Source organism: Amblyomma americanum, chromosome 1, assembly GCF_052857255.1.
Source record: "Amblyomma americanum isolate KBUSLIRL-KWMA chromosome 1, ASM5285725v1, whole genome shotgun sequence".
NCBI classification, from domain to species: Eukaryota; Metazoa; Arthropoda; class Arachnida; order Ixodida; family Ixodidae; genus Amblyomma; species Amblyomma americanum.
The window spans coordinates 209,253,656-209,276,164 of record NC_135497.1 but is presented as its reverse complement, the minus strand read 5'-3'; the positions used below and the strand labels follow the sequence as shown (position 1 = coordinate 209,276,164).

General features: G+C 48.5%; 1 protein-coding gene across 1 annotated transcript in view; it reads right to left on the bottom strand.

Moving 5' to 3' along the window:
- LOC144114556 (dual specificity mitogen-activated protein kinase kinase 7-like) overlaps nt 1-22,509 on the bottom strand; it is a 72,158-nt gene that overhangs the window by 13,602 nt on the left and 36,047 nt on the right. Inside the window, exons 6-9 of the mRNA XM_077648376.1 lie at nt 17,948-18,100; nt 10,039-10,119; nt 9,799-9,941; nt 9,635-9,680 (exon numbers count right to left, since the gene is read on the bottom strand). Coding sequence (XP_077504502.1) covers nt 9,635-9,680; nt 9,799-9,941; nt 10,039-10,119; nt 17,948-18,100 — 423 coding nt within the window. The remainder of the gene's footprint in view (nt 1-9,634; nt 9,681-9,798; nt 9,942-10,038; nt 10,120-17,947; nt 18,101-22,509) is intronic.

Sequence of the window (22,509 nt, the reverse complement as noted above, 5' to 3'; positions counted from 1 at the left end):
TAACTACCTGCGACACTTGGTACGACAACGAACGCGTCGTCCCGCACACTGGATTCCACCTGGAACCATAAACATAAAACGCCTCAGCACTGCCAACTCATCTTGTGCGCTCAGCATACACACCAGTAAACGACAAAATGTTATGCTGGCCAAAATATAGGATGAGGTGCACCGAAGCTAGCTGCGCATCTCCTTGCAGTGAAATGCCGCCCAACAGGCTCGGCACTGTGGCAGCGCGCCGTTCGCCCTATGTCACCAGGCCTAGCATGCTTCGCATCGAAGCCACAGCAAAAGTGCTCTGAATCTAGTCACACTTTATCTTAAAAGGCAACCTTGTTACTAGTTTACAGTCACAAAACTCTCACATTAAAATGAACTTATAAGTGACTTCAGCAAGGCCTTCGACAGTGAAGTGTGCTTTCACGCCAAGCAAAGGCCACCTCACAATGACGGCTACGGATCACATGCGTGGAGCACAGAACGGTTGGCCAAGGCAATATTACGGTCAGTCGAGCACCGGATCTTCAGAGGATCTTAACTTAGAATCATGTGGTGTTTGCCAGCAAACTGACCTAGCAACCTGTTTGACACTGTAGCAGAAAAAAATTTTAAGGAAAGACACTGGGCCCTTTAAGAGCCACAGCACGTCAAAACTGAAAAAAAAAAAAATGCAGCCCTTACACAAGTCCCTTTATACTGGTGTAATGAACCTACTTGCATAATGAACCCGCCACCCACTTTTGTCGGCAAGAATAAAATTTTCTTTTTTTTTTTCAGCCTCTAGTTTTCTGTAGGGGTTTCCTCAGTTTTTTTTTTGGTCCCCAGCGCAGACCTTGGCAGCATTCCAAGATGCTGCCCACAGGCGATAACATCAACACTTGTTTATCTTTTGAGGAGAGCTCCTGCCAGCCTGCCAGGAAAAGGAGGAGGGGCGGTGCCACGCTCAGGACAGTGCGCCAAGACGTGTGCTGTAAACTATGACTTGAACATTTGCCTTACACACTCGTCACCATCCTGTGTGTTCTTTTTAACACTGTCATGTGTGTTTTTTTTAACCTCTGGTAAAAAACAACCCCGACCTTCAGAGCCCATGTTCAGCATGTTTGCATTATCTTGCATCTTGCTGGCCGCCTGCTACCATAAAATTGCCCGATCCCGTCAAAGTGAACCATGCTAAACACTTTAGCACCAGCCGCAGGAACAGTCTGAGAGAACGGGTATGACGGCGTGCGTTTGCTGATGATGGAAGGACGGAGGATGGAAGGACGGACAGGGGTATGCTATGAAATCTCGACACTTCCAAAAAAATCTATTGAAACCTTTTTCCTATATAATGAACCCTCCCCCCAAAACTGATGTCAACCTTTCTGGAAAAAAAAAAAAAACTGGGTTCATTACACGAGTATAAACGGTATACATGGTAAGTCAGCTGGCCGTTGCTGACCAATAGGAGTGAGGCTAATGGACCCATATGCGGCAGGTTTATGATCTGATCGTTCCTAATTCGGCCTGGGTTGTCATTCTGGGTGGAATGACACCTATTCTTCAACCACTGCACATGGCACTGAACAAGCCATTCAAAGACTACATTGATTCTACAATGAATGGCTCCAGCACGAAGACCCAATGACACAAACACTGCAGCTGAAGCACTCGTCTTTGAGCGAAGTGGCGCAATGGGCCAATGCGGTATGCGGTGCCAACCAACATGGTCTGTGTAGCTTTTTCCATGTGCAGCATCTCGGCACCGCATCCGACGACTAGCAGCAGCTCACAAGATGGCAATGACCAGTCACAAAAGATGCCGTGCGGACAAACAGTTGTTCCTTTACATGACTCATTCTTCTGAAAACTTATTGGCAAGCTAAGGCCACAGGGTGAGGCAGCGTAGACCTACATTCGGTAAATTTTTTTTTTCCCACAGAGGCTCGTGAGTTGGGGGTTGACTTATATAACCGGCAATACAGTAAAAACTCGTTGATAAATTCCCAGTTCATACAATTTCCTGGTTCGTACGCTGAAAATTGCGAACTTTAGAAATGTCCCATAGAGTTGCTCTATTATTTCTTACGGTTAATATGTTCCCGGATAGCAAGATTTTCTGGCTACAATGTTTACTGACCAACCACACAAGTGCAAATATGCAAGTCGGCCAAACATAAGGGCACGCGACATGAAGAGCTGAAATGCAACGTATAGGGTCACTCTTGCGTCCAGCCGGCCGGGAAGACGAGCTTCCGTGCAAGCTACACGCAGGCGTTATTCAAGCACGCAACACGTTTCCCCAACCCGTGGCGCAGAGTCGCAGCCACGGCAGGTCCGGACGAAAGAGGCAACGGCAGGACACGCTAGAAAACAGTTTATTATCCTAACGCAAGGTAAAGCACACAGCGGAAGAATGTTCTATCTGTAAAATAGATGTTCAGCAGCTCACAAGGTCGTTGACGTCGTCTGGCGTTGGTGTTCGGGGGCAGGCGCGCAGCGGAGGGGGTCCGTGGGGCAGTCAGGTCAGGCCTGGCAGCGTGAGTCCCTTCCCGCCGCGCGTTCCCATTTTTTATTCCCTCGGTCATTGCCTCCCTAGCAGCAAATCGTTGCCGTCAAGCTTGGGAATGCCACCCTCTACGCAGAAGGCAGCGCACTGCCGTGACGTCACGTCAGTGCTGGGGCGGAAATCAGCAGAGTCGCGGGGTGCCTTCTCTCCACATTCCTGGTGGCCAGTGCGCCCGTGTAAGTCACGGTCGCCGCTGGCGCGAAGGACGAGGAGGGGATACCAGTATATCCCACATCCTCCCCTCCTTAAGAAGCCTCCCGAACATAGAAACAGGGGCAACATTACTTGATCTTCTCCGCCATGCAGGGATCGAGGTTCAATGTTTTTCGGCTTCCGCAAATGCATCAGTTGACGGCCGCGCCACGCCCCCGCCGATCAGCTGCTTCGCTCCGTAGGCTTGGCCTCCCGCACGATGACGGTCGGCATCTTGCTCCCCGTCTCGGTATTCCGAGTGCGTGCTGCTGCGCCGTTCCAGTGAATTCGGTCGACCGCCTCCTTGGCGCCGGCTGCGATGGCTTGAAGGTCAGGTCCATGGCTGTGCCCCTGAGGTACTGGGTCAGGTGGCTTCAGGGACCAGGGCTGCGGCGCTTCTATGGTTGAAGCCGCGGTTGGGCTGCCCTGGCATATCTGGTCAGCAGACGAGGACCCAGGGTTGCGGTGGTAATGGGGTCCCACAGGCGGTGGCGCACAGTCGGCGGGTGGGCAGCTCCGATGCGATGTGGCAGGTAGCCGGGGTGGCCAGGGTGGCGACTGCAGGTCGCGGGCGGGGCGTAGCGCCGAGCCTTGGGCGCGGCGCGTTGCCGAAGCTGGATGGTGGCTGGTAGTTGGTAGTGGAACGGTGTCGTTCTGATGTGCCCTGCTTCTTTTCCATCTGCGCTGAAAAAGGTCAACACAGATGCAGCCAACTCCCGCAGCGCGTGCTGCGTGGCTGTTCGACCCTCACGATAGTCATGAGGGTTAACACAAGTCAGTCTTGCGTGACACTGATCGGCATGAGCGGCCCGTACGTTCATGCATCTATCGAGATTGGCTGCCGGCTAGCGCCCTCGCTCTAGGCTGGGCAGGCAGATTCTGTTTCTGCTTAGGGCGCAAGTTATAGCGGGACGCGTCGTTCGCCGGCTGATCGCAGCGCTCGTTATCAGACTGCAGCGCGGGTCGGGCTGTGTCCTCTACCCACTCATCTCGCTGCACGTAGCGTTTCAGGTTGCATACGTGCACCGGTCCGCCTGCCGGTTTCGACCACCGCAAGTCCTTGAGCCTGAAACGAGCGAGAAAAGTTTCTCTCGCACGCGGAACGGCCCAATCCATTTCGGCGCCGACGAGGCCGCAAACTGTTTGATAGCATTGCTGAGAACGTGCTGGCGTCAAAGCACCAGATCGCCCACTTCATAGTGAACATCCCAATGCGAGCGGTCGTACTGTGCTTTCTGCTGCACCCTAGCAGTGTCCAGGTTGCGGCGAGCCTTGCGTAAGGCCTCCGTCATCTTAGCGCACAGCTGCGTCGCGTACTCAGCTCGTGCTGACGAAGCGACTGGGATCTTCCTGCTGTCCGATAGAATCCGGTCCATCGGATTTAGCAGCTCTCTACCCAGATTGAGAGAAGACGGTGCATACCCAGTCGAGCGGTTAACGGTCGAACACAAAGCAAACGCGATCTCCAGCAGATAGGAGTCCCAATCTTTGTGCCTCTCAGAGTACGCGACAAGCCAGTGCTTAACGTTGCGATTGACTCGTTGCGTGGGGTTCGACTGAGCATGATAGGTGGTCGTTTTCTTGTGCTTAATGCTGAGTGCAGCGCACGAAGCAACGAACACCTTCGCAGTGAAGTAGGACGCATTGTCCGTTATCAGCTGCTCTGGGAAACCGAACCTGGTGAATACGTCCATCAGCTTCTCCATGATCACTCGTGCCGTCAGCTTTCTAAGGGGGAAAAGTTCAACCCACTTGCTGAAGTGATCAGTGACCACCTGCAAGAACTTGTTCCTACTCGGTGTCATAGGATACGGTCCCATGATGTCACACGCCGCGATTTGCCAGGGAGTCTGGCTGTTAATCGGGTGCACGAGGCCGGGTGGTCGTCCGCCTCGGGGCTTCACACTCTGGCACACATGGCACGAGCGGACGTAGCGTATTACGTCCCTTTTTCATGCCAAGCCAGGTAGCGAAGCGGCACAACTTAGTGCAAGTCTTGGGGCCGCTTGCATGCCCAGCGATGCATGAATCGTGAAAGTAGCGTAACAGTGCTGCTCTCAATACTCGCGGTATCACCACCTTGAACGCCTCGTTTGTGTAGTTCTCGGAGGGGATATACCTCAGCAGGACGCCGTCGGAATCCAGCAGATATGAATCCATCGCGCTCACAGCACTGCCAGCTGTTTCCGAGCGCTCTGCACCGACAGCAAAACCAGCTGTCTCCTTGTGTGCGACGGCCCTGCCGCCCGGCTCCCGGAGCCCGTCGAGCAACTTTCGACAAAACAGATCCTTCTGCTGAAAATGATCCCCACGGAACTCACGTAGTCCACGTGGTTCACGCTCTCGCCCTGGATCAACGGTTGGTCCGCGTTCCTTACATGGGCTACGGCTCGGGTCTGTACCTCTCTCTCCGGCTGCTGGGCGGTTGGTCGCGTGACCTGCCTTGCACTGGACAGGCGCTCGAGAGAGTGCGTCAGCCACAGCGTTGTTTTTCCCTTTGCGGTAGCGCACGGTGAAGTTGTAACACTGCAGCAACAGGGACCAACGGGCTAGGCGGCCGCTCGGCTCGCTGAGTCGTCTCAACCAGGTCAGCGCCATGTGATCCGTCTCGATCACAAAGACCACCCCATCGACGTAGTAGTCGAACTTACGCAGAGCAAAAACTATCGCGAGGCATTCCTTCTCTGTCACCGAGTAGTTTCTCTCTGCCGGCGTCAACGAACGGCTCGCGAAAGCTACCGGACGGAGAACGCCTTCATGCTCCTGAAGCAACACTGCTCCTTAGCCCAGGTCGCTTGCGTAAGTTTGAATCACAATCTCCCTGTTTAGGTCGGGTAGCTGCAACTCAGCCGTGTCAGCGAGCACTTTGGTGAGGTTGCGCAGTGCATCCTCTTGCTGGTGACCCCAACTCCAGCGCTCGCCTTTCTTCAAAAGCTTTGTCAGAGGTGCCTGCAGTGCTGCGCAATCCGGGATGAACTGGTGATAAAAGTTCGCCATTTCCAAAAAGCGTCCGAGACCGGCTAGAACTGTGGGCGATGGAAACTTAAGCAAAGCCTCAAGCTTATCATCGATCAGCAGAATGCGGCCTGTGTCAATCGTGAACCCCAACAGCGTTATTCGGGTCGCGGCGATCTGTACTTTCATCGGGTTCAGAGTGATTCCCGCGGACCTCAGCCTCTCTAGGACGTCCCTAAAGTGGCGCAGGTGTTCCTCTAACGTTTTCGAGTACACCGCGATGTCGTCCAGGTACGCGAGCGCATGTTGCCACTTCGCATCTCCCAGAACACCGTCCATTAGGCGCTGATAAGTAGCGGGTGCTCCTAACAAGCCAAAACACATTCTCTTGAACTGGAAAAGGCCTCTGTGACAAGTGAAAGCAGTTTTCTCCTTGTCCCGCTCATTCATTTCAACCTGAAAGTACCCGCGACTAGCATCGAGCGTTGTGAAGTACTTCGCCGCACCTAGGTTGGACACTAGGGAAGAAATGGTTGGTAGAGGGTACGCGTCTTTCCTCGCAACGTCATTCAGCTTGCGGTAGTCCACGCAAAGTCGATATGTATCGTCTTTCTTTGGAACCAAGACTACCGGGAAGCCCCAAGGGCTGTTAGATCTCTCAACAACGCCAGTGTCGATAAGTTCGTCTAAGGCGCCGTCCAGTGCTTTTCTCTTGGCCAAGCTAATTGGTCTAGGATTGCACTTCCAAGGCAGTGCGTCACCCGTGTCTATTCGGTGCCTGACTAGGGTAGTGAGGCCCGGGCGGTCAGTGAATGTCGCGTTGTACTCGTAGAGGAGCGATGACAAACGTGCTTTCTCCCTCTCCGTCACGCTGTTCACTTCCGACAACAAGGGGTGCGCTGACTTTCCCTGCGCGGCAGAGCAGCTTTCTACCGCGGCAACCTTCTCCCTGCCCTCTCCCTCAGCAGCGATGGTCCGCTCGCCTCCTGGATCTCGGGCTGGCGGGGTGGATTTGTCACGGTCTACCCCCGCTCGCGCCGCCGCGTTCGGAGTGTCTGAATGGTCTGCGACGCAGCGGGCGCTTTCACAAAAGGCTTCAAGGCGCCTGACGTGTGCTCCCTGTAGCCTCCGCTGCTGATGTCTATCACAATACCTGTCATGGCTAGGAAGTCTCGTCCAAGAATTACAGGAACGGATAAACAGGGAAGATGAACGAGGCGTTGTTGCCGCACGCGTCTTTCCCAGCAAACCACTATCCTAGCTGCACCGCTTGCTTGCGCTGTGCCGCTCGCGAGGCGAAAAGTGGTATCACACTCTCTCAGCCACATTTTGTTCTCGCGGATATGGTTTAACACCTCGTCACCGAACAAAGAAGCGCTTGCTCCTGTATCTAGCAACGCAGTGAATTTCTTTCGAGCTATCGTTAGCTCAATGAACGGCGCTGACAGGTCAACAGAACTTCCTACGCGACATGCCAAAGGCGCTAGCAAACCAGCGTTTTCTGTGTACGACACGCGGGACCGAAGGTCGATCACCGGCGGCTTTGGCCGTTTTCTGACCGTGTTTGGTCACGGGCGGGAGGGCGGCCACACTCGCGGGCGAAGTGCCCCGGCTGGTCGCACCGGTAGCAATGGTTGCCCGGGCCCCGAAGGCGCTGGTCGCCACGTTCCAGTCGGTCATCTCGAACTCGCGGTGCAGCTGGTGGGGGCCGCTCGTGCGGCCGCATGTCGGCCTCGCGATCTCGCCTCGGTTCGCTCCGCTCTGCGGCCGCGTGTGCTGTTAGCGACGCGTAGCTGAACGGGTCCAAAGCGCGGTCGGACAACTCCCAACCCCTTGGGACACGCTCGTCAGCAAACCGTGCTGACGCTTCAGCTCTGGAGGGGCTGCGCGCTGAGCTGCCATTCCACGCGCAGCGCGGCTCAAGTGACAGCGATGCGGGTGGGGGCGGCCGATACGCTCGCGCAGAGAGGATGTCTCCCTGAATGCACTTCGCTTCAGCAGCCAGCTCATCCGAATCTCTGAACCTGACTCCTCTCAGGTAGGCCGTGAAAGTCGGGTGCACTTGTCTCGTGACATGCTCCACTTTCTCCGTGTTCGTTGCGCGAGGATCAGCGAGGCGATAAAGTTCGTCCATCGCTCGGACGTACTCTAACAGAGACTCGTCGGGGTGCTGGTTCGGAGCTCCAGCTCACTCCTCAAACGCCACTCATAGTTTGCGGGAAGGAATTCGTTGCGGAAGCTTGCGCAAAACTCCTCCATTGTCCTCGCTCGGTTGCCGGCAAGTCGGTACCAGCGGGCCGCTTGCTCCGTCAAAGAAACAGGCACAACACGCGCGAGAATTTCGGCGTCTGCGATTCCTGTCACTTGCTGATAACGCAGCAGACGGTCGAGGTACTCGTTTGCTCCCGTAGTGTCGTGGTACCCCGTGTAGGTAGGCAAGTCTATCCTAACACGTGGTGACTGGGCCGGGGCTTGCAAACTGTTTTGCAAAATACCCGCTAGACTCTGCATAACCTGCATTGCGTTCTGCAAGAGCACCTCGGATGATTGCGGACTAACGCCCCCGGAGTTGGGCGCAGCCGCTGATGGCGTCGAATGATGAGGCCTAGGTACCTCACCACTGTTCGCTCCGCGGCCGATGTGGAGCCCCCCATGCCAGGCCTAAGTCCTACCAACACGTCGGGATGTTCCTCGGCTATTCCGCGTGGAACGCCCAAGATTCACAAATTAAAACCCTTCCAACGGCACGTCAGGTAGGGAGCCCTGGTTATGTGCCGCTGGCTCTGACAGCATAAACATAGACTGCAAGTCACTCCTGTCGGCTGCCATCCTTTGTTAGAGCGACGGTAGTCGTTCGCTCCAACAAAGGTCACTGCTCAATTGCCTCGTTCGCCCCACGTTCGGGCGACAAGATATGGGGTCACTCTGCGTCCAGCCGGCCGGGAAGGCGAGCTTCCGTGCAAGCTACATGCAGGCGTTATTCAAGTACGCAACACGTTTCCCCAACCCGTGGCGCAGAGTCACAGCCACGGCAGGTCCGGACGAAAGAGGCAACGGCAGGGCACGCTAGGAAACAGTTTATTATCCTAACACAAGTAAAGCACACAGCGGAAGAATGTTCTATCCGTAAAATAGATGTTCAGCAGCTCACTAGGTCGTTGACGTCGTCTGGCGTTGGTGTTCGGGGGCCGGCGGGCAGCGGAGGGGGTCCATGGGGCAGTCAGGTCAGGCCCGGCAGCGAGAGTCCCTTCCCGCCGCGTGCTCCCCCCTTTTGTTCCCTCGGTCATTGCCTCCCTAGCAGCAAATCATTGCCGTCAAGCTTAGGCATGCCACCATACCCTCCGCAGAAGGCAGCGCGCTGCCGTGACGTCACGTCAGTGCTGGGGCGGAAATGAGCAGAGTCGCGGGGTGCCTTCTCTCCCCATTCCTGGTGGCCAGCGCGCCCGTGTAAGTCACGGTCGCCGCTGGCGTGGGGGACGAGGAGGGGATACCAGTGTATCCCACAAACGGCAGTTTGGTGACTCCTCTGCAGTGCCCAGATGCAAAGAGGCGAAAAGAGGTGTTCCTTTCGAGCATAAGGCAGCACACACGCGCACTGAATTCTGCGAGCACTAGAAGACGATCTGTTCAGATCTTGAGCCAAGAAATGCTAATCGACATTTTTGTCTTTGTACCTCATTCAACAGTTACATTTTCAAAATTAAGTGGTTTGGATCTTACATTTTCTCGGATTATATGTTCTTCCCGCAATTTTTTTAAAAACATATCAAAAAGATTCTACTGAATGCGATAATTTTTTGCGATTGTTCAGTTACTTTTTGGCAGCTGCACTGCAGTTACATTTCGGATTAACTGTAATCAGATGCTTTTCTGTAGCGTGTAGATGACTGGTTAGAAGTGAGCCTTACATATCACTACAGCCAACTAAATCCTCACCAGTAGTTTCTTGTACTTTGGCCTCTTGTTGTAGTCTTTTGTGAGGCTGAAAAGAAGACAAAAGAGTATCAGCAGACTGAGTGAAACTGACAACATAGATTTGTGTAATGGGTAATAGGTGCAAGAATCAGAAACTGCAGTGACTCCAGACTTTGCCCACTCACCACTGTTTAACAAAGGAGCAGAACTCTGAGGAGAAAGTGCCGTCATCGGGGAGCGAAGGTGGTTCATCCTGAAGTACTCTGCTTAGGACTTCAAAGTCTGTCTTGCAGTCCTGATAAGGAAATTGGCCAGTCGCAAGTTCCACCTACAGTGCACAATAGGAAAACAATTTTACGGAAACTGCAGACACATCTCAATTGATATGTTCTTGAACATTATTTAAGACTTTATGTCAAGCTCACCATAGAAATGCCGAGACTCCACACATCAGCTCGAATGTCGTAGTCAGGCTTTGTTGGATCTGGCGGATCAATTCGCTCAGGCTGAAAGAAAAAAAAAACAGATCCATTATACCAAGAACCAAGAAGCAAGGAGCCTGCTAATATACTACATACTAATATTATTCTTACAACTAGCAATGGTGACGATGAAGTGAAGTACAATTATCACAGCTATACCTAACATTGAAATGCAGCCAAAAGGCAACAAGGAAAAATAGTAAAATCATATAACAGATAAAACTTAACACAGTCATTACGTCGTGAGTCATCAGTGGGTCACATCATTCCATGCTCTGCGGCCACGAATACTGGTCATATAATGAAGCTGTTGGCCAGACTTTGTTGTGAGGCCCAAGGGGGAGGATCTCAAAATAAAATCTGTCCTATGGCTTCATTGTGTAACGTGGCCACATAGCATTAATAAGTGACAAGACCCACTGGTGCCCCACGACGCAGCGAATGTGTTAAGCTCAAAAGAAAATGATGCCCCTGGGAACATATAAAGAACCAAAACGGAATGATGATAAAATAAAAGCCTGGTAACATGGAGACTTATTAAATAATGGGCAATAAACGCAACTGTTCAATGCATAGCAAAAAAAAAAAACGTTTGCTTGTCACACAGCCACTGAAGTAGCCGTTTAACCTCTATTGCTAATAGTTATCTACAGCCGAAAAAATCTTTAGCTGGTGTGCATGACGGCCGCGTTTTCCATGCTCCTGCAGCATATGATGGAGCAAAATTGCGAAAATATCAAATCTAAGCACCGGCTCACTAAGCCCATGCTTAATACTGACCTTTCCGCAAGTTTGCTTCGTCACAAAGCACAGGAGCACAGAAAAAGCAGCCGTTGAGCACACTAGCTTAAGATTTAGCCGGCTGTACAGTCGACAAGATTTTTCACTCTCTAGGGACCGCAAAAATGACTGAAAAATCTGGCAGTCCGAAAAATCGAATTTCACAAAAAAAAAAAAAAAAACATTTTAACTTATAACCAATCCGCCGCAGTGGCTCAAGTGGTTAGGGTGCTAGGCTACCGAGCTGAAGTTCCTGGGTTCACACTCGTCAACAGTGGCCGCGTTTCGATGGAGGCGAAACGGAAAGGGCGCCAGCGTGCTGTGCGATGTCAGTGCACGTTAAAGATCCCCAGGTGGTTGAAATTATCCCTGAGCCTTCCACTATGGCACCTCTTTCTCTTTCTTCTTTCACTCCCACCTTCCTCGCTTCCCTTACGGAGCAATTCGGGTGTCCACTGAGATGTGAGATAATTATTGCGCTATACCGATTCTTCAAAAACCAATTTTCATTTTCATCTTATAACCAGTACATCAGAAGAAGGAGAAGGGGGTCAGTTGTTTTGTGCACATTCTAAAACTCCTGACTAAATCTCGCCACATGTCATGTACACAGACGACGGGCGTGACCGCTTTCATGACCTCGGCTTACTATGCCTGTGCTGCCTTCGCATGTCGCCAACGAAAGCACAGGTTGGGCCAAAGTCTAGATGCAAAAGATAACCAGTCACTGCGGGAACTGGGCTGTGTCTGCCGTACAAAGGGCCCGGATCAAGAAGGCGAAGAGGGCAAAATGAGAAGGACCAACAAACGGCCGAAGCAAGCGCTCCATCACCTTTTACCTTCGTAATTAGACCTAGCGACTAGAGCTAAAATCTGCATCATAGCCGGCAATATGCACTGTCCAATGGCCTGCATATAATGAGAGGCATCCTGCCCGTCACTGAAATGCCAGTTGTTGATGGTTTTACAATCGAAAAGTCTAGAGTTACAGTTCATTTTGCCGCGGGTACGCTGACCTCACTTTGAAATGCATCACTATTTTCTTCCATGCTCGGAGTCTCCGTAAAGCCGTGCGCCTCCCAAGCACTTCACAGCTACCTCTTCCCGTATTCAGGAAGAAAGACTTGCCATAGATGAGTCCTGTGAATTGTGACTACTGTTCAAGTTTGTGCGGCGGACGACGTCCAATAACGGTACGAATTCGAAGACACGGGGGCACAATGTGCCACTCGCAGGGACTTTCAGCCTCACAATTTGAGAGGCTCCTTTCAAGCTTGAATTTTGTTTTGGATCAAATTTTTTATCTCCTTTGCAGTTTTAATTAATGAGGTTCCACTGCACATATTATACAATGGCTTGAGTATCGGTGGCGAGTGCTAACGATGAAGATTATGAATTTTTATGGCGCAAGGGCATCTGTGGCCAAACAGTGTCATGGCACAAAGACCCATTTCCCAAGCATTTCACCTTAAATAAGCCGAACACGTGAGTGCGAACGAGGTCCGAAAAATAGGGCAGTCAGTTGCGGTGCATCTGAAATTTCAGGTGCTCTTATACACCGAGTTTATAGGCCATGTCACAGTGCTGTGAAAAAGTCCGAATAATCAAACATGTACAAAATATCCGGGGTTCGAATTCTCGGTCGTCAATTGTACATGCTTGAGCCGGTCGTAGGCAGTATGTACTATACACTCCTTCGTAAATATATCACACAGCTACCACACGGAACAAAACAGTGTTCCCTTAAAAGCACTCAAATAAAAAATAAATAAATGCAAAACTACACTAGAAAGCTTCTTTGCACAAAATCATACTACTACTTTAATACGTAGCACTCTGTTTATGGAGCAGCTCAAAAGAAGGGTTTGAAGGCCAAACTTGCAAACATCATAACGGCATTTCACCATTAAAGATGCCCAGTCCATTTGGTGATAACCAGTTACAATGTAGTTAGCCACGCCGGTGGGTTAGATGTAAACAAGTAATTACTTAGTGAAGTGAAATATGCAATGTTTACTTTTAAACTGAATGGGGAATGACTAAGCCCACTTGTTCGAGATATTTGCGTGCCAAGTTTGCAAATAAGTCATTTTTTAACTGGAATAGAGCTTCGATAACTAAAGATATTGTGCAAGAAAGAAAACCATACAGCAACACCCCTAGAGAATACCACCACTAACTGCACCAGATCATGTAAATTCTTCTGGGAAGTCCCTCCAAATCATGGAGTTTTCTGTCCTGGTAACATTTGGCAGCGGCAGTCATATTTCTTTTAAGCCCAGCGGCGCAGGGAAAAGGAACACAGTACTCTGGAAACTCATCCTGCGACTCTAACCAGTGAATTAACAAACACACCTTGACTCTACGCTCCGCCTCCACTTTGTGGAGTGGAGGAAACAGCCACTTCTGTTGGTCTAATACCTAGGGGAACCCCCATGGCGGAGTAGATTTGTAATAAGGAAGTAATTACTCAATGCTCCTAAATACCAAATATTTGGCCAACACTGCACCCACTTCTGAGTTATTGATCAATTAACTCTCGCCCTAACATAAACTTGCCGTCCCGGTTAGCTCAGTTGGTAGAGTGACTGCTCCGGTGAAGCGGTGGTCCTGGGTTCGAACCCCGGACCAGAACAAATTTTTCTTTAACTACGAAGTTTCTCAAAAAGCTGAATAGCTTTCCTTTGTAGCTGTATGGCTGCACTTCGAAAGGATGCCAATGAGTAATTACTTCCTTATTAGCTGCTTCCATACTTGAGGTACAGTTGGAATTCAAGAACACCATTCGGTGTTTCCTCCAACGAGGAGCTCGTTCAGAAACCTTCCTCCCATTCCCTTCCCTCGAGGAAGCGTAAAAGGTGTACATGGACAAGATTAAGGAGAAAAGTTGGTCATAAAACAGCATGGCACTGTTTATTTATGCATGCATGACAGCAAGCTGCTGCCATGCATGTCATGCATATAAGCAGCATGAACACTGCTTGCCAGTTGGAAGCCAGCTGGGAGCCATGATTGTAAATATGCTTCAAAACTCATGCCCTTCCGCCAATCGCGAAATCCCTTCGGCAGTACGCGCGAAACCACCCGCTTTCTCGGCAATGCAGGGTCACGTTTGAAGATGCACATACCGCAAGTGCCTGGCAAGCCAATGATGCGTACTGCACAGATGTTTGCACTAAAAAATCGTGCCTCTGGAGCCCTCAGCACTCATTTCATTGCACTTGCTGCACTTTCACATTAGTTTTGCTAGTGCAGCGTGCACCTGCTGCACTTCTGTCTTGGTTTTGTAAAAGTTGCAGCCTCGTGCAGCACGAGTTCTTGGCAAGTTTGTAACATCCGAAAAGTAACTGCAGATGTAGTCCCAGCAATATGGCGGCACCCATGTGTAGGTCAGAGCAGACAAGATATGACCATGGTCTTAATGACATATTGACAGTTCTTTCTTGAAAGGAGGAGGAGAGTAACTATCTGTGACATCAGAATTGTTAACCTAAACGGTCAAGTCGAGCTCCATGGGCATTTCAGCACATATTTGTATATCATCTGTGTGTATACATGCAATGACTTTTTTCAGTCAAACGACAATTTCCTGGGGCTGGTCCATAGCAACATTTCAGTGATTTGCCGCTGGAAAATTCTTCATGTGGTTCAGGATTTTGGCGGCCACTGTCGGCAGCCCGCAGCTGGCTGTAATTTTATGGCAATGCCACAAAATCTTGAAAATTCTTTTGCCCTTTAATTCTACAAAAGCTTTCTAAAGACACGATAGATACGATACGATAGAGTTAACACTCTTTCAGTTTCAGCAAAGCATAGGCCCGGTAAAAGTTCATATTCTCCATTACATAATATATTTGAGCCCAATGAATGTCCCTGCGTTTTGTTGTTGCTGAAAGATAAGAGACAAGCGAGAGTGCGAGAAGCAGGCTTTTGCTGTTTGAGCAGGCACTACAGCATACATCTCACTGCCTTAGGGTCTCACGTGACCTCTTGTCTGTCGGTGACGAACTGATTGCAAAGTTACAGGCTGTTTGACATATGCTCGCAAAAATTAAACCCAGAACTGAGGCAGAAAACTGGCTTCAGCAGATTATTTTCAGCAATTTGCTATGCCTGGTGTTCAAGAAACTTCTGGACAAAAAAGAAAAAAAAAAAAACCAACTTGACAAGAACGAGAAACTAGAGAATTTTACACCCGTCTTAAAAACCAAGCACTCATTTTTTTTCACTGAAATTCATAGTAATAACAACATTAGCTTTTCTGAAGTGCGCTTGTAGCTCTTGTGTCGTTGTGGGCCTGAGTCGGGGCCACACACTTGGCGGTCCGGGCCGGGCCTGAGCATGTATTAGAGAAACTCAGTCGGGCTCAGTCGGGTAACGGTAGAGGGTACCGCGGCCAATAATTACGGTGCATGCAGTGCTCCAATCCCAACCCATGCATGGTCGGCGGCATGCCAGAGGCAGTACAGCCGCTGTACATTGAGTTCATTAAAGGGGTCGCTGCCTGTCGTCTGTGTACATGAAGCATAGAGAGATTTCATCATGAGGAGCTTCAGAACGTGCACAAAATTACCAACCCCTTCCTTTGGCATATTGGCAATAAATATTAAATGATCTTTTCGATGAAATTTGATTTTTCAGACATTTTCGCGGTCCCTAGAGAGTCCGAAAAATTGGTCGTTGACTATACCATTCAAAACAAGAGGTGTCGAGAGGAGGAATGTGGTACTCTGGCAAAGCTTCCAGTGACTCTAAGAATACCCTTAGTCTTGTGTAAAAATCCAAGCTTTTCTGGGGTTCACATGCTTTACAGGGCAGGAATACCAGCTTACGCCACCAGCACGTGGGAATACACAAAGACAACTCAGGCAAATAAATGGAAAGGAACATGTTTTCCCGCCAAGCAGTGCTGTATAACATGCAAAATTGTGAAAGCGCCACAACATACAGGATAGCGACCAAAGGTGGTGCATGTGAGAACCATGCATAATGAAGCCACAAAACAATTCGATCCCAAAGCCTCCACAGACCAGTGTTGTAGGCGTTACCGAAAAAAGTAACTAAATACATTACTCGTTACGCTAAAAAATAGGAACGCGTTACCGCCCTACGTTTTCTACAAAAAAGGTAACGCCTTACCGTTACCGAGAAAAAGTACCGCACATTACTTTGCCGTTACTCCATGGCCATAAATTTTTATCAGTGCGTCTTCGCTGCAAGAACCCATGATAACAATTTCATAAAGCTCATATTTCACCCAAAACTTCTAGCCCAAACAACGATTTTACCCAGAATCCTGATTTAACGAGAATACTTTGCACAAATGTGCGGGAGCTTAGCAATCTTACGCCTGAAGTTGCCTGTAGAGTTACATGTGACGGCTTCTAACTCTGTGGCACGTGGTGAAGCCATTTTCTGAACGTGACATTAAACACGAAATGACACTTCAACAATTCTAACTTCTCAAAGAAAGCATCGCTGAACTCTAAGCAAATTTACAGCAATTTTGAAAAATGTACTAGTAACGTGACACCACACGTTACCGAAAAATATTAACGTAAATAAGTTACCCGCTACAGTTCCGAAATGGCAACGAGTATGTTACTAAGTTATCGAAAAACTAATGCATTACCGGTAACGCCGTTACTTGTAACGCATTACCGCCAACACGACCACAGATGAAGTGATTTCTTAACTCAAAAGTGAATTATGAGAAAGTCCAGGTGGGTGACCTCAATTTCTTTCCCAATGTGTCAGAGGGGGCGGAGTTCACATACATTAGAATCTCGATGGATAGAAATTTCACGGTCACGAAAAATATTTGTACCACCTGAAATTTCATATCATCCAAAAAGAATAAAACCCATTAACAGAAGCATGGAAAATGCCTTCTGACAGACCTCTCTTTATTGCTGACAGGATTTATTTACAGCTGTGCAGCCACAGCTCACTACTCACGGTATGTACAGTACCACTGGAGATTGCAACGTAAGCGATGTGTGGGAAGAGCACTGTCATTCACTACTCCTTGTGTGTAGCAGCATGACTAGCAATTGCGGAGTAAGCGATGTGCGGGCCGCGCTTATTGCTCGAGGGTGCGGTTGGGGCTTGCATAGGAGTGTATTTGTAGTGGCACAGGAGTTTGGAACATTTGAAATTCTACTCACTGTACACAATGCACTCCAGCTAGGGAATTACAAATTCGCATCCTCCCGAAGTTCATAACAACCGTATTCGTATCATTGAGATTATACTGTACTGCATGTGATTACCTTTTAAAGGGGCCTTGCAACACTTTTCGAGCATAGTATAAGAATTCACACAACCGCTAGATTGTGTTGTCAGGAGCACCTAAGCCAAATGATACACTTCTACATGTTGCAGGGAACCCAGAAGTTGGCAAGCCCTTTCCGGCGGCCTTTTCAAACTCGCGCCTTCTTCCATGTCATGCGTCTGCATACGTCTGTTAAAAGGTGGCTATTGGTTAGATTCTCTGAAACGCACGCAGCTACCATGGCCACAGCCAGTCAGCCACGTTGCGCCAGCAGGTCAGGAAATTCAGCCAGGGGTAGGAAACTTCCACATATACCAATATCCAGCCAACACAGACAAGTTCTGGTGTCTGCGTACCATCTAATATGAACTACTGCTACTACTAACTCGCCTGGCTATCCATCCTTGTGCAGCCAATACAGACGTCAGTGCCAATTCCTCCCATAGTGGCAGGAGGGGAGCGAACTGGAGTATCGTATGGTCATCATGACAACGGTATACAGCAGAAAAAAATCATCCCTAAGCAGGGTTCAAACCACTGCCGCCAAAAGTACAGCAGCTTCATATCCCAGTGCCTCGGACAATTTGGCCACCGCCACTTTCCATCACGCTACATGTGTGTACAGGAATCATTCAATTTTAAGCATCAGGTCTCTTCCAGTCGCCAGGTACGCCAAGTAGTTGAAACCGAAACTAACCGGAGCTTCCTACTCCTGGCCGAACTCTAAAAGAAAGCATGTGGGTACTAGCTCACTGCTGCATTATAGGGTCAGTTTGTGAAGCTTATTAGGACGCTTACAGCCATGTATGCCGCACAGCCAGCCGAGCGTGTCCGCGCCTTGGAGTCCACAAGACGACCACTAATGCCAAAATCACAGAGCCGAACACGACCTTGCCGGTCAAGCAGCACGTTGGACGGCTTCACGTCTCTGTGAATAAGGTCATGGCTTTCCTGCACCAAAGGCAACAAAGTCAAACATTAGCACTTTAAAACTACACTAAAACCGTAATTTGACCTAAATAACTACAATACCCAGATAGTTCAAACTGTCGATGCAGACCCAGTTAAATGCCATGCAAGTCTGTGGCATCAGACACACAATTTAGATGCTCCTGGGTTCACACCAGTTAATTCAGACAGGCTTCCAAGTGGGGGCCATGTCGAGACGTACAAATGGCATGGTAAGCAATCATCCCCAACATCCCTCATGAAGCTGAACTGCATGTTGTTCATGCAGCCCCGACATACTATTGCACTCAATATTACTTGCAACGTGGCTGAAGTCAAACAGCTCAGGCGTCCGCTTTATAGTAAACAAATATACCTTCACACATACCACTTAACTAGCAAAGACATTCAGTACACTTTATTCTTTGCATTGACGGCTAGCAGCATCTATTCCAGCACTTCTGGGCTCGAATTGCTTCAACAACTAAGCTCCTACTACTCTTTGTGCAATGCAACTCAAATTGTGTGCTATAGTACACGCTTCTCGTGAGGTGGCTCCACAGCTATGGTGTCAAGTGAAGAAGGCAGCAGAATACTATTTTGAAACTGTCTTACTTCAACATTTCCAACACAGTGCAGTTCAGAACAAAGTACTCAATGATCTACGAAAAATAGTCACTGCTGTGTAGTTTTCATTTCAAATGCAGACAACTACTGCCCAACTTTTTCCTGAAAAAATTTACTGTGATTCAGATGGTTTTATGGCAATTTCTTGGGACCCATTTGATAAAGTGCATGTTTTTTCCTGTGCCTTGAAGTCCAAGTTAATGAAATCTAACTGCATAACCAAGTGGTACAGCTGTGGTGCAGCTAGCTGCTGCCTCTATGTTTACTTTATCACAAACGGTATTGAAAGTCAATGTGTGACAGTGATGTATCAGGGATGTCCACGAGACAATCTGTACGAGGAGTGTGAGCACAAAAACTATTGCACCTAGGTCAAATATCACCCTCGGTCCACACCACGCAAGCAAAAACTTGGCTGCGGGTTTTATGCCTCCAAACAATTTTAGGTTAGTAGCAATTTTAGCTTAGTGTGTAGTCACATTTTTAGCAATGCTGCCAACCAGGGGGAACTGCTACATTGGTCAGACAGGACAAAAGTCTCTGTGAATCCAACTGTGCAGCATTGAAAAAAAAAAAAAAAATTGGCTTCAAACTGGTTTCTGCAAACACTAACACCATACTGTCATCATGGCATCTGCACAAGGGAGACAAACATGTGCCCGAGCCAGTTCGCTGCTTCACTTCACCTGGCCAAGATATCCCATCTCAACTGAGGACGAATGGGTTGTACTTCATTTACACAAATATAGTGCAAGTTCCCTGCTCAGTTTGTTGGTATCAGCTCATATCTCACATTATATTTGGAACGAAGGTGGGAATATACTGCAATTTTTTTTCTTCTGTACTTCAAGACAATCACAGCGAGCTTCACCACCAGACTTGTGAGCTGTTAGGAGAAGCCAACTTTTAGACAGCATTCGGGATGCGCGGCTTGCACAATCAAAGGAGTGGGTGGCTATGAATAGGCAGCATGAAACACGAAGCGGCACTGGCTCTGTGGGAAATGCGTGCGTTAATGCGTTGGAGGCTTTGCTGCTCTCGATGAAGCCATGAGCCTTTCTGAAGTGCTGCCTTTTGAATAATATATCGACATTCGTCACTTCCATATTTTTGCATGCCATCTGCGTTCTTCCGTACACTCAGCTGTAGTTGGATTGAACCAAATGAGATTGCATTATAATATAATATATTTCTTTTAACAACTCGTGACATCTCAAAATTCCGTTGCATTATATTCCTGGTCACATTATATACTTGTAAACACAGTACTTTTTTTCAATGTATTTTGTGTGCAACACGCACGCAAATTGCCGCTTTCTTTTTCCCCACAAAGATTCAGTACACTGTACTATCAGCAACGGATGAAACACGAACAAGAAAACAGGGTGATATCACAAAAACACCAATGTATTAGCTCCTGGACAGGAAATACAAGTGAGGTTGATTACCACTTCTGAAGAAGAGCCTTCGCACCTTTGGAGTTAAAATCACCTGAGCTAGTATTGAGCGTCTCCTAGCTAAGAGCATCTTATTTTGCTGTCCGTGACTCGACTGTCTTGTTCGCATTTAATTTCTAGCTGATAGTACATTTTTTTCATACACTGATGTACACAAAAAAATTGCACATCATATAGCTGAATCTCGCTGCAATGATTATCACAGGATCCGCGAAAAATTTTGCTGAAGCACAAACTTTTACGTGAAATCAGAATAGAACATTGACAGACAGGTCTGGATAGCTCACTAAAAACGTTCATATTTTCAAAAATCTGTGAGATGACCAGAGCTGACAAAGCTGGCCGTTCAAGATCAGCGCTGAGGTGCAGTTCTAGTACTTCGGAGGTCTCAAACAAATGATGTATTTGCGTAACAAACGCACTTGCCCAGGGACTAAGGAATATTTTCTTTTAGTGTGTGTGTGTGTGTGTGTGGGGGGGGGGGAAGGAGACCAGGAGGCACCATTTTTCTATTTTTATTTGTTTTTCGATTTACAGGCAATTTTGTATTTTTCTTTTGTTTTCTGCTGTTCTGACAATTTATTTACATTTTATTTTATGATCAACTGTTCCAAAATGAATGCATTTTTACTCCTTTAAAAACGGTTAGGAGTTTCATGTGTTTTGAAACCATGGACACATCCTATTAATTAACGAAATGATTGACAACTTGCAAAACTACGGAAAAGTTGACCAACAGGAAGATATTTTCCAGCCAAAAGCCAGCGTTCATACACTGTGCTTGCACTTCCTGCTCTGCCCACGAAAGGGGTAAACGCAAGGGGACACACATCACTTGCACTCCATTTTATTCCTTTTTGAAACACAGATGGGGACACCCCTTAGTCTGCATGAACCAGAACTCCAAGCGGTTGCCGCCAGCTTTCGAGACTGCATGTAAAGGACGCTTGTTGAAATAATCGTGGCTTCGCTCCACTAGTACTTGTCTCGACTTGCTTCTCACGGTCGCACTGCATTACCACAGCTGGTCTGAACACAACAGAGTAGAGTGTGGGGATGCAGGTCCTTGCATTTTTTTTAATTATGGATAAGCTAGACCAGTGCTGGTGAGGGAATGCCACAATTGTGCCCTAGATTCAGTGAAAATTTCGGACCAATTGGAAATCTTTTCAGTGACTCTGTTGCAAGCTTTCGACAACTTCCCTCAAAGGCAGATTTATGGGCATCTCCCTCTTTCCTTTTTGAAAAAGAATGTGAGAATGAAGTCCATAAAGGGGCACTTTTGGTTGGAAAGCATGCTTGTCTAGAAGCTGACATACAGAAAGTTGCAAGTTGCCCATTTGAGGAAATAGGAGTCATGAACTGAGGGAAGCCAGAAACTTTACATGTTCCTGCAGTAGAATAAATCTAGCATGCATCTATATATATGCGATACACATGCACTGCTCACAAAAACAGAAATCACATCTTCAAGTACGGCTGAGTGGGACGTTTTATCGAATGCATTGTGTGGGAAGGGCTGTTAGGAGCGGCCAAAATTTACTGTTCCATCAATGTTCCAAAATTTACTGTTCCACCAATCTAAACATAGTTACGCAGCTCTCTTCAGCCTATCATGTTTCACCCTTCGGCAGCGCCTGCAAAAGCGCGCCCCATTCTAATCATGATTAACTTCTACATTACGACTGATATTTCAATCAGGAGGGGATAAAAATCTAACCGATTTCAGGATATCAAGCATGCCAGACTCTACAAAAGTAATTGTTCCGAGAGTTTGAGCCTCTTCAATGGCTTTGTATTGCTTAACATTTCAGGCCCATACCAGCCTTTGTTGTAGCTGCTTTTGTACGCAGCCATGTCCTAACAGGTGGCACCTGCTGCATGCACATAGTGCGCCCAAAGAACCTTTGTTGTTTCGTCTGTGCCCGTGTAATGTTCCCGCCTTTCGCACACTGGCCACTGCACTCCCTCTCCAGTGCTCTTCCCCTTGCCAGACCAATTCAGCCAATCATGGTTACGTCTATTTACAGCCCTGCTGCACTGCGGTGCCCACTGGTGCTATATTTACGAGCGCCCCAGTGCCACTGCAGTGCTTGACCGTAAATGAGCTTTTGCACGAATCCTCGCTTGGTGAACAGGCAATTTATTTTATTTTATTTTAATTTAAGTTAATTTTACTTCACTTTGGTGCTGAAAGGGGTGCCTTCCTCTACTGGGGGCCAGTGCCGTGATGTTTTCCTTCACGCCTGCCGGATATGATGCATGTCCTTGGCTGGCTCTCCAGCTGACACAGCAAGTGTTGACCTCTCCTGGCCTACGTCACCAGCG